The 13,943-nt window shown below is 33.1% G+C and overlaps 1 protein-coding gene across 3 annotated transcripts; it reads right to left on the minus strand.

The window, feature by feature from the left end:
* Positions 1-1,418: 1,418 nt before the first annotated feature.
* On the minus strand, positions 1,419-12,335 carry LOC110110430 (phosphomevalonate kinase, peroxisomal). Of its 3 annotated transcripts, none has more exons than XM_028696178.1 (11): positions 12,089-12,335; positions 11,745-11,790; positions 11,497-11,647; positions 11,150-11,247; positions 9,862-9,974; positions 9,703-9,755; positions 8,827-9,222; positions 7,792-7,890; positions 6,789-7,016; positions 5,829-5,951; positions 1,419-1,884 (listed from the first exon to the last, which is right to left on the minus strand). In XM_028696178.1, the coding sequence occupies exons 1-11, from the start codon at positions 12,318-12,320 to the stop codon at positions 1,618-1,620; spliced, it is 1,806 nt and encodes a 601-aa protein (XP_028552011.1). In that variant the 5' UTR covers positions 12,321-12,335; the 3' UTR covers positions 1,419-1,617. The 3 variants fall into 3 exon arrangements, with proteins under 3 accessions (XP_028552011.1, XP_028552009.1, XP_028552010.1); XM_028696176.1 differs by lacking the exon at positions 1,419-1,884 and adding an exon at positions 4,970-5,390; XM_028696177.1 differs by lacking the exon at positions 1,419-1,884 and adding an exon at positions 5,124-5,390 and having other exon boundaries at positions 11,745-11,783; positions 12,089-12,149.
* Positions 12,336-13,943: the final 1,608 nt, after the last annotated feature.

The following is a 13,943-nucleotide window of genomic DNA, read 5'->3' on the forward strand; positions in this document are numbered from 1 at the left end:
TAACAACACAACCCATAATATTTAAAGGAAAGCCTGACAACTCACCATTCATTACACGTTTAAAACAGTCTCTAGCCAACCTCAACAATAAACCAATCTTTATTATTTTTACACACATAATATTACAAAAATAATAATGGTCAGTTATTATTCATTCACATGGCCGTTGAGATATATAAACTCCTTTTAGTGATGGGCGCCACCCAAGTGACCCAAATACTGTAGCATTGCAAGTAACACAGCACTGCGACGCAGCATTGCCAACAGCATCGCCTCACTGAATTAATTTCCAAAATTTTAGCGAGCTCAAAGCTTAGGTGTGTAGTTTTCATATTTTTGAGACGTTGTTACAGCTGCTTCGACTTTGCGTGAAGCAGAGTTTTGAAAGAGTTGCTCAAGCTAGATTTTTCTCCTCCTTCAATGAGGACATTGTTTTTGTTGGATCGAAAGTCATAATGGGAGTTATCCTTAACTAGAATATAATTTGAAAAATATATATATATATATATATATATATATCTTTTATTATACAACAATCATAGCTGTCTAATTTTATCTATTAGTAATAAACACTGGAAACAAATTCTATAATTTAAAATATAAATACACATCTATATTAATTCATTGATCCAAAAAATAAATCATTTAAAATACTAAAGAATCATATAATCAGAGCATATAATTACATTCTTGAGTATAAAAGAATAACTATAAATAAAAATAAAACCAGTGAAATCCTGATCAATCATAAAAAGTTTTGGTTATCATGATATTTTTCAATAACCAGTAATCGGTAGTTAATAATCATTGGCTCTGTAAACAGAGTCGTCACTCTTTGCTCTTTAACATAATAATAACTCCTTATAACTCTCAATCATTATATTAGTAGAGGTTATTTAATAGCCAACCTTAGTATTTAAAGGAAAGCTCACCATTCTGTTCAAGTCAATCAATCTTCAACCAATGAGTCAACCAATTATTACTTATCTTTTATGCACACATTCTTATCATAATATTATAACAATAATAACAACCGTTTAATACTCAATCACATATTCACATTCATTTATCATGTATTATAATAAATAAAATATAATTTAATTTAATTCATAAAGTATTAAAATATCCTAATGATAGGCATCATAAATAATGAGCAAAATTTTATATTTTTAAAAATTAATCAAATTACTAAAGATCATATATAATAATATTATGCATATTTAATTGAACAAACACTTTTTATATGTAAAAATAAAATTTTGAATTAATAAAAATCACTAATTTTTCAAAATCACCCAATAAAAATATCAAATAAATACTTAAAATATTCATAATCTCAATTTCTATAACATATAAAAAATTACACAATAAAATATTTATCAACACAAAATGCTACTGAACATTTCTGGTTGTCCATCAAACAAGAAATAAGGCATGGTGTGATAGACGTTCTGCGATTTCATTATCCCCTAAATACAATTACATCAGATTCAGAAACAAAAGTGCAAATGAAATTGAAAAAATAGGTTGACAGGGCAAGTGCAAATATACTACAATCTAATTAAACTACCAATTATTTTCAAAATACCGTTTGCAATAAATACATCTAATTTGTGTCTAGTTTATTTTGATAGATGATATGACAGAAGTCAATTCGCTGTTTCTGGGATCACCTGCTTCCAGTGATACACCGTGAGAATCTTCCTTAACTAACAATGGAAGCACACCTACTGAGCTCCAGGCCTTCGCTACAGCATCCGTGGCTTCTCCGATGATGATGGCGAAAATAGCATCAAAGCCACCAGCTCCAGGAACTCCAGCTAGCAGAACGCCTTCCATATTCATCGTGGAATCCAAAAGCTGAGTTTGTGATTCAGGTTCTATCTGCAAGATTTGAAATAATCTTTATAGTTTAGCAGCCTAAAAAATATAAATTTAATGGAGCTGCAAATAGCAGAACTTATTATTAGACAGCTCTCCAAATTGATGATTTCATCCTCCTAAAGAAAATTCAAGGAGGGCACAGAAGATAGACGATCCTCTGCCACAGTATAGCAGCTTTGATGATGCATTTGATAAGCAGAAAATTGTTTTATGACTACGATTTAATATAAAGTAAAACCTAATACTACGGTATGCCAAGTGTGTGTAAAAGATGTGTTTGCTTAGCTTTTGAACATGAAGAAACATCCGATTTTCTTATTACACCAACCGGGTACTCCATCTTCTCAGGAAAAAATTATTCTGTGCGGGAGCGGATCCCGTCCGGATGCCTAAGCCCGCAGCTCCGTACCCCGGTACCAGAGCGTCAGTACTGCTTGGTACCGCGACTTGGTATGACTGACGTAGCTTATTTTAATTGATATTTAAATATAGAGCTGTGTTCGACGTCCGCACAAAATAATCTCTCCTTCTCAAGACATCAATACCTAACTACAAAAGTGCAAAACGTTTCACAGTGCTGCCCATTTGAACAAGATGATTCATGAAAATTCCAATATTATAAGGACAATAATGTGATACTCAAAACCCAAAGCATTTGTATGATAGTATTCAACTCAATACCATAAATTTTCTCAGATTTTTCTTAGGGAATCTAGAACATGTTTCATTGCTTACATCCAAAAATGAGTGTGAAAGAAAGAAAGGAGAAGGTAGAAGAAGAAGGGAAAGAAGGAAATGGTGAAGACGAAGGAAGTGGAGAAGGAGAAGGAATGAGAAGAAGAGAGATATATATACCTGCTTGAAGGGGGAGAAAGCTTCGGTTAGGGCAAGAGGAGGTCGCGACCTGGGCTTGGATTCGACTCCAGACGTCGAGCGGGGGTCGGCTGCAGTCGCGTGGGATAGGGAGACGTCGGCTCGGAGTAGGAGTTCTGCTTGGGGCTCGGCTCTAGCGAAGGGGTCAGATGGGCTTCGGCCTTGGCTGGCCTCCGTGAGCGAGAGAAAAATAAGAGGGACGAGGGAGGTCGTCGGCTAAGAGTGACGGGAGCAGATCCTTCGAGTAGGGCCGGCCGGGAGAGAGAGCCTCTCGGCTCTTGTCTTCGTGAGAACCAAGGAGAGCGGCCCAGCGGGAGGGGGTTTCGTCTGGCCTTGTGCGAACGGAGGAGAGAAAGCCAGAGGGGAATTTCCGCCTCTCTTGTTTTTGCCAACCCCGAGTGAGTGGGAGCGGATGGAGGCTTTTGTCTCAATTAGGGCGCCAAGGGAGAGGGTAGATCGGAGCCGTCCGATCAAAAAAATATTTTTAACGGTGTGATTCAAATTGATTTAGAAGATTAATCATGTTTTGATTAGGATTTAGCTACACTCAAAGGAAGAAATCAGGTTCAGACTGAGCCGGATTTGGTTCGATCTGGGTCAACTCAAGCTCGCCTCGACTCGACAAAAATTAATTCAATAAAATAAGATAAAAAATAAATCAAACTCAAATTAGTGTCGATTTGAGTTGAATCGAGCTCGACGAGACTCGATCAACTCGCTCGAACATGCTCGAGGGAAAATCAAGACAAAAACGAGGTCAACATCAAGTAATAACGAGTAATACCTAGCAATATCGAGCAAATACCGAGCAATACGCGAACATAGTAATCCCGGATTTGGTCCGAGTCGGGTCGTCGGGCCGCGCAGTAAAGAGTAAGTGCACGTGACGACATATTATAGGCTATATGATGTAGCTCTACGTCAGGTAACCTGACGGAATAAAAATTCCATTTGGAGAGCAATCAGAATGCACCACATCAGCGGTATAAGCACTACGTCCTAGATTGAAAATAATTATATCTTTTATATTTTATAGCAACAATTAAAACTATCTACTTTCTTTCAATGTAAAATACAAGTGAAAATAAATCTATTAATCAAAATATTAATTTAAATTTGTATTCTTTACCCAAAAAATTATATACAAAACTACAAAAGTCACGGGTTATACAAATAAAATGTATTGTCTACTCACTCCTCACTCCTTAGCTCAAAAGAATAACTAAATGACAAAATAATAATAAAACCTGAAGAACCTTGTATCTGATCGTCCTCACACCCTCAACTTCTTTTCTGGCCTGAAATCATTAATCACATATAATGAGCTTATGAATCCAACAAGTCGCTAAAACTCTACTATTGAACTCAAAGCCCATAAAAAATAATATGCATGAATTCATTCTATTTATAACAATAATAGTCAATATGGTCATGAATCTATGTAAGAATAATAAAATATATGCAATAATAGTAAAGCTATTAAAATAGTACAATATTGATGTTAAAATAATAAAGTCATCAGTGGTTGACAATCAATAATCGGTAGTCGGCAATCGTTAACTCAATAAACAGAGTCATCGCTCTTTTCCCTTCAACATAGTAATAACTCATAATAACTCTCAATCGTTATATTAGTAGAGGATATTTAACAGTCAACCATAATATTTAAAAGAAAACTCTTTGTCCTACCATCATGCACAGGTCCATCAATCTTCAACGAACGAGTCAATCAATTTATGTTTATCTTTTACACACATTTTTATCATAGTACTATAACAATAATATCGACCAATAATTACTCAATCATATATTAACATTCATTTATAATGCATTATAGTAAATACTAAATACAATATAATAGAGTTTAATTCATAAAATGTTCAAATATCCTAACAATAAACAACAAAAATTTCTAATGAGCAAAATTTTTATATTTTAGAAATTAATCAAATTATTAGAAATCATATATAATAATATTCTTAATCTTTAATTGAACTAAAATACTAATTATATATATATATATATATATAAAATAAATTTTGAATTAATAAAAATCAGTATTTTTTCAGAATCACCCAATAAAAAATCTTAAACAAATACTGAAAATATTCATAATCACAATCTCTATAACATATAAAAAGTTACACATTGAAAATTTTATCAATACAAAACATAGCATTGAAAAATGCTATTGAACATTTCTGCTTGTCTATTAAACGAGAAATAAGGTATGGCACGATAGACGATTTGCGATTTTATTATCCCCTAAATACAAATACATCAGATTCAGAAAATAAAGTGCAAATGAATTTAAACTACCAATTATTTTCAAAATGCCGTTTACAATAAATATATCTAATTTATTTCTAGCTTATTTTGATAGATGATATGACAGAAGTCAATTCTCTGTTTCTGGGATCGCCTGCTTCTAGTGATACACCGTGAGAATCTTCCTTAACTAACAATGGAAGAACACCTATTGAGCTCCAGGCCTTTGCTACAGCTTCCGTGGCTTCTCCAATGATGATGGCGAAAATAGCATCAAAGCCACCAGCTCCAGGAACTCCAGCTAGCAGAACGCCTTCCATATTCATTGTGGAATCCAAAAGCTGAGTTTGTGATTCAGGTTCTATCTGCACATCAACATGTCAGACTAGCCCAAAACATATTGATATAAAGAGACACTGGCCAGGCGTAAATAATGAAAAATATATAGTTTTACTATGACTACCAATGAAAACTAGATGACTTTGACCTACATAAGAAAAGTTCTAAAGAGTATCAAATCCTACAAAAAAATCTTCATTAGTTTACAGGAAGTAAAACTAGTATCATCAAACCAAACGAACTAAATAAATGCACGTAAGAGAACTTTCTCAAAATAGTTGTCAATAACAATAGGTTCGGTTCAGCTTCTAAAAAATTGTTTCATAGCCCAAATAGAAAATTAAGATAAACAATGTCATTAAAAGTATTGTAAAAAGCAAAGAATGGAGCAATAATACCTCTCTAATAACAATGCAAAAGTTATACAATTAAATATCAGAAAAAAAGGCAAAAAAAAAACATACAGGTACGCCAGCAGCTTTTCCCATCTGTTGCATAAGAAACCTAATCTCGAAGGAATAATCTCTTGCTCCAAGAAGTGACTTAACAATTTCCTCTTGAAATTGATCAACAACTTGCTCCATCCACTGCACAAGCATGAGGATAATTCTATTTTTTAGAAAATATATTTAGAGGGCATAACCTTGAAGTTATGTATGGCGTTTAGCTTTACAAATAAAAATAAAAGCAGTAGATTTTGAAACACTTTCAGATTCAACCAATAAACGATTGCAGATCTACACTTCACACTTTTTCTAAAATGAAAGAAATAAGGAAATTTAGATCAGGCAAGCAAGAAATGAAAAAAACATTAGAGAGAAGTTGCAGTCACAGCAGCAAGCCCCAAATCCCCAATAATACTCACTACCTATGTCTGGACACCTGACGTAGCTCTACAACCGGATGCCAATAACATGTCGGCACATGCTCTTACTCTTGACCGTGCAGCCCGACGATCCGACCCGGACCGGAACCCGGTATTGCTAACGTGTGCAATGGAAAAGAAGGATGAAAACATGTGCATGTGAAAAGATAAGACGTCTTATACTCAAGCTAGGAATGACAAGTATTTATTCTCAAACTTGAGGGGAATGTGGAAAACGTGACATTACAATCCATGTTTTGCAGGAATTTAATAAAGAGCACTCTTATTTAGCTTCCTATTATGTCCTTGTTTTGTGGCTAATTTTGATTGAATCCCTCTTCAATTTCAGCTTCGTTTTGCATCATTGTTGTTGTATAAACCTGTCCTGGATGTATAAAGCAAGCAATTCACAGAAAATACTTACTTTCTTCTCTAATTTCATGTATTAATCGAAGTAATTTACCTCCATGATCAATCTCAAGAAAGAAAAAAAAACTCTTGTACGTTAAAAGCATTAAAAATAAAGTAAATTAGATGGCATATCTGAGAAAAGAGGTACCTTTTCATGTGCAGAATTTGAGCACATCCCCATGATGTGTTCATAAATTGCCCATTGTTCCCGTGCAAACTTGTTTAATAAATTCAGCTGAGCTTCAAGCTTTGCATTAGCATCTGCCAGTCGTGTCCGTGTTTCAAGATAATTTTTGGTATCAGACTTCTGCCATTGCTTCACTGAACCTACCATTGATGGAGTAGATGATCCACCACTGCCAGGTTCACCAAGCAACTGCCAATAGTTGAGCATGAATGAAAAGTTGATAGACTTCTAGTCTAATCTAGAGATAGTATTACAAATTTAAGATGCTTCCCATCAATCTTACTGAAAAATAAACGCAAGATTCTCAATTTTACATGGAAAACGCGATTGGACTTTACATTTTCAATAGAAAACACAATCCTACTTTGTATTTTCCATGCAAAATGCAATTTAGATGTGAGTTTTCTGTAGAAAGAAAGAATATTAATTTAAATAATGACATAAAAAATTATTATTTTTAAAAAATATCATTATACATATATTCAATTTTATTTAAATTATTTATAATTATTAACTTTTATTTATAATTAAAAGTTAAAATAATTTTTTTAATATTGAATATAATATTTATGAATTTAAATCATTTATAATTATAATTTATCGCTCAGTAAGGGAAGAAGTATTTATATTTATAAATTACAGACACCTCACCAAAACTAAGGCAAAGCACACCTCACATCATATAAGGCGTACACCGCACATAGCACCCAAACCTCATTGTGAATTTTTTTAAAAAAAATATTAAGGCCTGTTTAATATTGCATAATTTTAAATCATGTTTGTTACATAAAATTTTGGAATTAGCACTAATTGATTTAATATATAAGAATCAGGAAATGAAAAAAAAATTATGTTAGGCATTGGAAGGTAAACTACCATAAGTGTGATATTAATTACTCGTTACATCTAAAAAATTTGAACAGTCACACTTGATTGAACGGATTGAGCAGCTCGAAAAACTCACAAGTGTCATTAGTGGAGGCAAAGAAAATCGAGATGCTTCATGATCCCACTTCGCATTAAGAATGTCAGAGATCACATCAGGCATATAGCTTCCTCCAACCTGGGGTTTCAAAATAGGATACCAAAATAATAATAATCATTCTTCAGCGTTTAAAAACAAATTTTCCAAAAGAAGAACAAATATTCTTTCCAGACACATATCAAACTTTGAAAATTTATAAAATTGACATTCCTACAATCATCTCATCTAATTATCAAATAAAAACCAAAGCGAGTGAAAGAAAGCAAAGGAGAAGGGTCATATGTGGAATAAAGCATAAAAGAATTGGACATTATTGTTTCATTTATTACTTAAATTTACCTAACTATTCTTAAAAATAAAATCTAGAGGAAGCAAAAAAAAAAAGGTTAAAGCATTTAAATGTACAAGTAAGAGATATTAGTCTCAATACTCAAATATTTCAGATTAGATTAGCTTATCAAATTTCTATTTAGAGTAATGCTATACGCCCAACATATACAAGTAAATTGGAGTGGCAGTTGACATGACATCTTATTCGAATATCTTCCAATGTGAAATATAAAAATTTAAACGTCTTGCTTATATGAAAATTCAAAGGGCTTCAGCCCACAAAAAGTTTTTTTTGATAAATATGTTTTTCATATGTATAAATATTCTTGACAGGAGAACAAATATATGAAAAACAATCAATTGAATTATCTAATCTAACAAGATAAGCAAGTGTAATTCCATCATTTCATGGGATATAAAGTGTTAAAATTGATTGTCAATTTCTTAGCGTGCATCTCAAATTGAATAACTATGACTGGAGGTAAGATTTTTCACTTCCGACTATATTTATAATTATAATTTTGGCTAATAGTCGAGGTTATTTAGGAGTTCATATTTTTAACCAAGGTAATTTCATTTCTTGAATAAATGCCAGAATAATGACACTATAAAGCAACTCAAGTAATGCTTCAATACACGAGAAGAAAAGGTCGTCCCAGACATGCAAATAGAAGTGCAAATCACCTGAGCAGAAGAAAGAACTGAAGGTGAGAATCGAACATAACGTTGACTACCATAGACTGCTGCACTAACATCAAATCCACTGCCTATTTTCCCTTGAGCTAAACAATGAGCACTTTGAGCTATAATATGCACCATATCAATATTCAACTCAGCTGATACTTGTTCAGTCAGAGATATAGATGAAGATGGAAGTTTGACAACTCCAAAGTAATGAAGTAGAGCCGCAACAACGGATGTAGTCATTGCTGCAGATGACCCTAATCCAGTTTTAGCAACTTCAGGTTTGCAACTTCTAGAAACTGTTCCATTCGAACCTTCAGTATTAAATGTGATAGAGAAGAATGATGGAAACGTTGCCAATGTTTTTCGTGTCAAAGGTAGCCCATGCGCTTCAATCTGAAATTAAAAAACTATCTAATTTAGGACAATTTATGAATTGTTCAATAATATTAGGTATTAGGATATTGAAATAAAGAAAGTTTAGGGCAAAAAATTAATACAAATGCAACTCTGGAGCAACATGATAAAAACAAGTCAGATGGCACTGGTTACCATGCAAGCATTAGAAGCAAAACCGCAGAAGAATTAGTTATCGAGGTCATGTGTTTTTTCAATTTTAAGATGAAATTTAAAAAGCCAATTGCATGCCATTCAACAAAAAAATAAATTAAAATTGTGGCTTGAAAAAAAAAAAACACAAGTATGGTGGAGGAGGAAGAGGAACTCTATGAGTTAAGATAACATGGATAGACTCATAGAAGTTGTTCATGATTAATAAGTTAACCACCTCAAGTAGCATATAGCAAAAACAACTTAGAAATGATAATTTATAAAACCTACCCCAAATCATTGTGATAAGGCAGATTATAGAGATACCTGACTACGAAATGAATAGAAGTCATTGCTTCCTAGGATGGTAATATCAAGCCCTGTATGCAAATAAATAAATAATCTACATGAAGTTATGATTTAAAATTTTTTTCTCTAGACCGATATAACATTCTTACTTAAACTGTCATACATAACAAACATTACCTTGCACAAGAACCTTTTCTAGCACATCCTTCTTCCCCTTTTCAACAAAGTTTCTCCTTGCAGCTGCTACTGCATATTGCACTGCATGCTCAACGAAAGGGTTCACAGAATTCCTGAAATAGTAAGGAAAGAATTCCAAAATGCAAATAGAAAAGATCATGATAAATTTTGAAGAATATTGTAGAATAGAATATAAATTTGAAAATGTTTAATCCCAAGAAGAAATTATACAAGATGATAATCTAAAAATATTGCATTAAAAATGATGGCTAAAATTGAGATAGACCTAAAATGGAGATGAACAAAAACAATTCATAGGTTTAAAGCAGTACAGGTGCAGGTAAACGCTAATATAACTACTTAACTTTGTTGGCTAATGCTTTTCAGCTGTTTTGATTATATAAAATCTGACATATCACACTCTGATTTGTGCAGAAACTTTAGAGAAATTATACTGTCAATGCACCTCCCTCATGGTATGGCCAAAACACTTTTAGAGAAACTGCTCTGTATATCTAGAGCACCAGCGACTTTGTTTCGTAGCAAACCACATATCAGATCAACACAACATTACCAAACAAAAAGTAGTCCACAACCACTCATTACTAATGAACACATTATCATTACATAGTAGAAAATGTTAGCACGATGCAACAATATGCAATTAATAGGCATGTTATTTTATTCCATAAAATGCAATATTCTACTTAAAAAGGAAGAAAACTAAGATATTGTTTTGTTTGAAAGTAAATGTGAAAAATGAAATATGTTTAAAGCATATTTTGCAGATATTAATAAGAAGCATCATGTTTTGCGATGCCCTATATGTTACAGGACAGTAGAAGACCACTGAAATCAACACAAGATGAAGAAAACAAGATCTTTAGAATGGAGGAGAACTTTGACATTTCACTAGATTCAAAGGATACCTCTCAAAGTCTGGAGCTAAGAGATCTAAGCAAATACTACAGTTTGAAGGAATGAAGATAACTTCTCCTCTTCACTCATCCAAATGTACAAACATGTAGTATCTAGCCATTCTCATGGAAAAAACGAATGCAAAGAGTAGTCTTCTTCTAACAAAATGATACATTGATATAAACCTTCCTCCATCACAAGTGCAAGCGGGAATATTTTCATGACTCTGTGCAACCTAGGGCAGAACTGTGAATATTGTAATCATTAGCCATTCATTAGTACAAAGACGAGAATTTTTCTACAAAAATAAAACAATAATAACGACCTAGCATAATATAATACACAACTAAATGCAACGCTATGAACTTGCCTTGAGGTGGTACAGTGAAGCGTTGATTTCTCAAGTGACAGTTTGTATGTTGCCTCTCTGGAAAGTTGGGGAGATGAAACTTTCACATCCGTCCAAGACTGGCAGAGAAACGGGGAATTAGAAGGAAAACAAAACCACAAAAAAACCCCCAAAAAAAAATCAATCAAACAAGGAAGTACTATCAAACAAAATAAAAATTTAAACACAACGGCGCTCAAATATAGTTCCGAATAACATCTCATCAAAATTCAATCCACCACCACACAGAAGATCATAGAAAAGAAAAGAGAAATCAAAATAAAACCTGTAATAATATGTAGAATGAAACGGAGGAATGCAGCACTCACCCACGCCCAGCTCTCTGGTTTAATCTCTTCATACAGCGGCTTCACTATTGCATAGAATCGAGCATTCGTGCTTAAGACGAGCCCGGCATTGGGTCTCTCCAGAATGAGGTAACCGCCGGAGATGAGCACTTTCCCGGGAGCCGATGCAACACTGAAATCACCGAAGAAGATCTCAAAATCCGCTATATATAACCTACTAAATAAGGAAAAAAAAAGTTCATATTTGGGAGAAAGACTGGAAAACTCACACTTCCATTGTTTTCCTCCGAGAATATTGATTAATGAGCCTGCTATCTAAACAAGATTCGTATTAAAAGTCTACCCAATAAAGTCATTAAGGGGTTGTCTGGATGCAGGATTTGAATAGGATTAATGCTAAATCCTGCCAAACAGGATTTAGGGGCTGTTTGGTATCGGATTTACAGCGGGATTTGCGTCGGATTTACGCTAAATCCAGCCAAACAGTTTTTGTGCGCGCGTTAAATCCCGGGATTCAGTAAATCCGGGATTTACGGATTTACAGCTTAAATTCGCGATTTAGTAAATCCGAGCGGGATTTATCTGAAGAAGCGCGCGAAAGGGAGAAAGTTACCTTCACAGCCAGCGAGCTCCCGTTCTTGCTTCCGATCAAAATGTCGTAACTTCCGATCCGGGGTTGAAGTCGTCGCAGGAGCGAAGTCGAACAGCCACGAAGGAGCCGAAGAAGCGACGCCTGCAATCTCTACACCTCCTGCAAAAGCAACGGAGCCGAACGACGAAAAGAGAAGATGAAAGAGAAGATGAAAGGCAAACCCTAGACGGCTGTGGAAGATAATAATTAACATATCTATTATTATATATTATTTTTTTATTATATATTAGATGAAAGGCAAACCCTAAACTCTCGGATTACCTAACTTAACATACCTATATACTAGTATAAATACAAGTGCATCATATATGATATGTTGTATCAAAGATATTAAATTATATATCAATATTAAATAAAATATTTGTATCAACATACATGATTTATACTTCTACTATATTTGAAATAAGATAAATTGAATATAAATTTAATCCTATCTTTCAATAAAAAAAATAACAAAAGGAGAAAAAAAATAAAATTAAATTAAAAATGAGTACTTATAGCCGATGGACAAAAACCATCAAGAGCACCGTATAAAAAAAGCTTGCCAATAGGTATTCCTAATACCCTCCATAAAACTTAAAACAACTCTCACACATCACAACAATTGGAAGTCTAAATGAGCATCTCAAAGACAATGTACACAATTAAACATATTACAATCCCCAAGTACACAACATCACAGCTAACCACCTATTCCACGTGAATGCAATCCAACTTATTTCTATGTGATGCTAAACATTAAGCCTATCATGAACAGCTGCACTTTTTTAGGTATGCAAACAAAGGAATATTATCATCACCGCCTCTTCCATGAAAAAACAGAAATAAAGAATCAATTTACTTCTAAGGAATGTGCAAAAAAAAAAAATCATTGTCTAGTATTGAATACATTAGCATTAGCATTTGAAAAACAAATATTATTGATGCAAATGATAAATAATAGATTTGAAAAACCTTTTCAAGTACATTGAGAAACAAAATTAAATTTCCTAACTAAACACAGAAGAGAGATTCAACATACAACTACCAGGAAGAAAGATTTTTTTTTTTTTTTAACCAGGAAGGAAGATAAGTCCATATAAATGGTGTAAATGTGAACAACACATTATTTACTTGCAAATTAAGTGAGCCTAATCAAAACCATCATTTAAAATTATGAAAAATTCATATATTTTTTAGTAATAAATTTATATTTTAGCATGATAATTATATCATTATTATTTCATTCAGAAAATATTTAAATTTTAAATGTGAGTAGAATGTTGCAAAAACTTAAAAGCATCAAGTGGGTTTGTCACATCTTATAATATATACAAAAACTTAATCATCACATTTTAAATCTTATAATCGCTATAAAAAATTGTGTCGTATAATATGAAGTTAGCCATTAATACCAAATTATATAATGCACTTAGGATGAACATTCAAGCATTATTATACCTACTTCAATGAGCAAAAGCTAAATAAACAGGAAAGATGAGAACGAAGTTGATTAGTCAATTACGGCACAAGATAATAATATGCAAATGTGACGGGAAAAAATTAACAGCTTTTATAAGCAATTGGTATAAAACCTCACTTTCGGAAAGATCTTTAGACTTATCCAATTACTAAAATAAAGTAACATAAGGATTAATTTTGTAGGTCATATATTACTTTGATACATTTAAGCAATGATTTACTTTTAGAAAAATCTTACAAAATGGCACTTAAAAGACTCCAATGTGCAATTGGTCTAATAACTGTAAGGTGCATCATGCATAAAAACAAACATTTGATGGGTTGCGCTACATTGGTTGTATGAGAAGAGAATCCC

The sequence above is a fragment of the Dendrobium catenatum genome, unplaced genomic scaffold (genome assembly GCF_001605985.2).
Source record: "Dendrobium catenatum unplaced genomic scaffold, ASM160598v2 fragScaff_scaffold_716, whole genome shotgun sequence".
In the NCBI taxonomy this organism is placed as follows: Eukaryota; Viridiplantae; Streptophyta; class Magnoliopsida; order Asparagales; family Orchidaceae; genus Dendrobium; species Dendrobium catenatum.

What these genes read in the sequence shown, in the direction of transcription:
- LOC110110430 (XM_028696178.1), bottom strand. Translation starts at nt 12,320, where the DNA reads ATGTTAATTATTATCTTCCACAGCCGTCTAGGGTTTGCCTTTCATCTT. An exon ending in CTTCACTGTACCACCTCAAG is followed by an intron (nt 9,975 to 11,149) that starts GCAAGTTCATAG and finishes TTACTATTTCAG; the next exon opens with GAATTCTGTGAACCCTTTCG. An exon ending in TCTATTCATTTCGTAGTCAG is followed by an intron (nt 9,223 to 9,702) that starts GTATCTCTATAA and finishes TTTTAATTTCAG; the next exon opens with ATTGAAGCGCATGGGCTACC.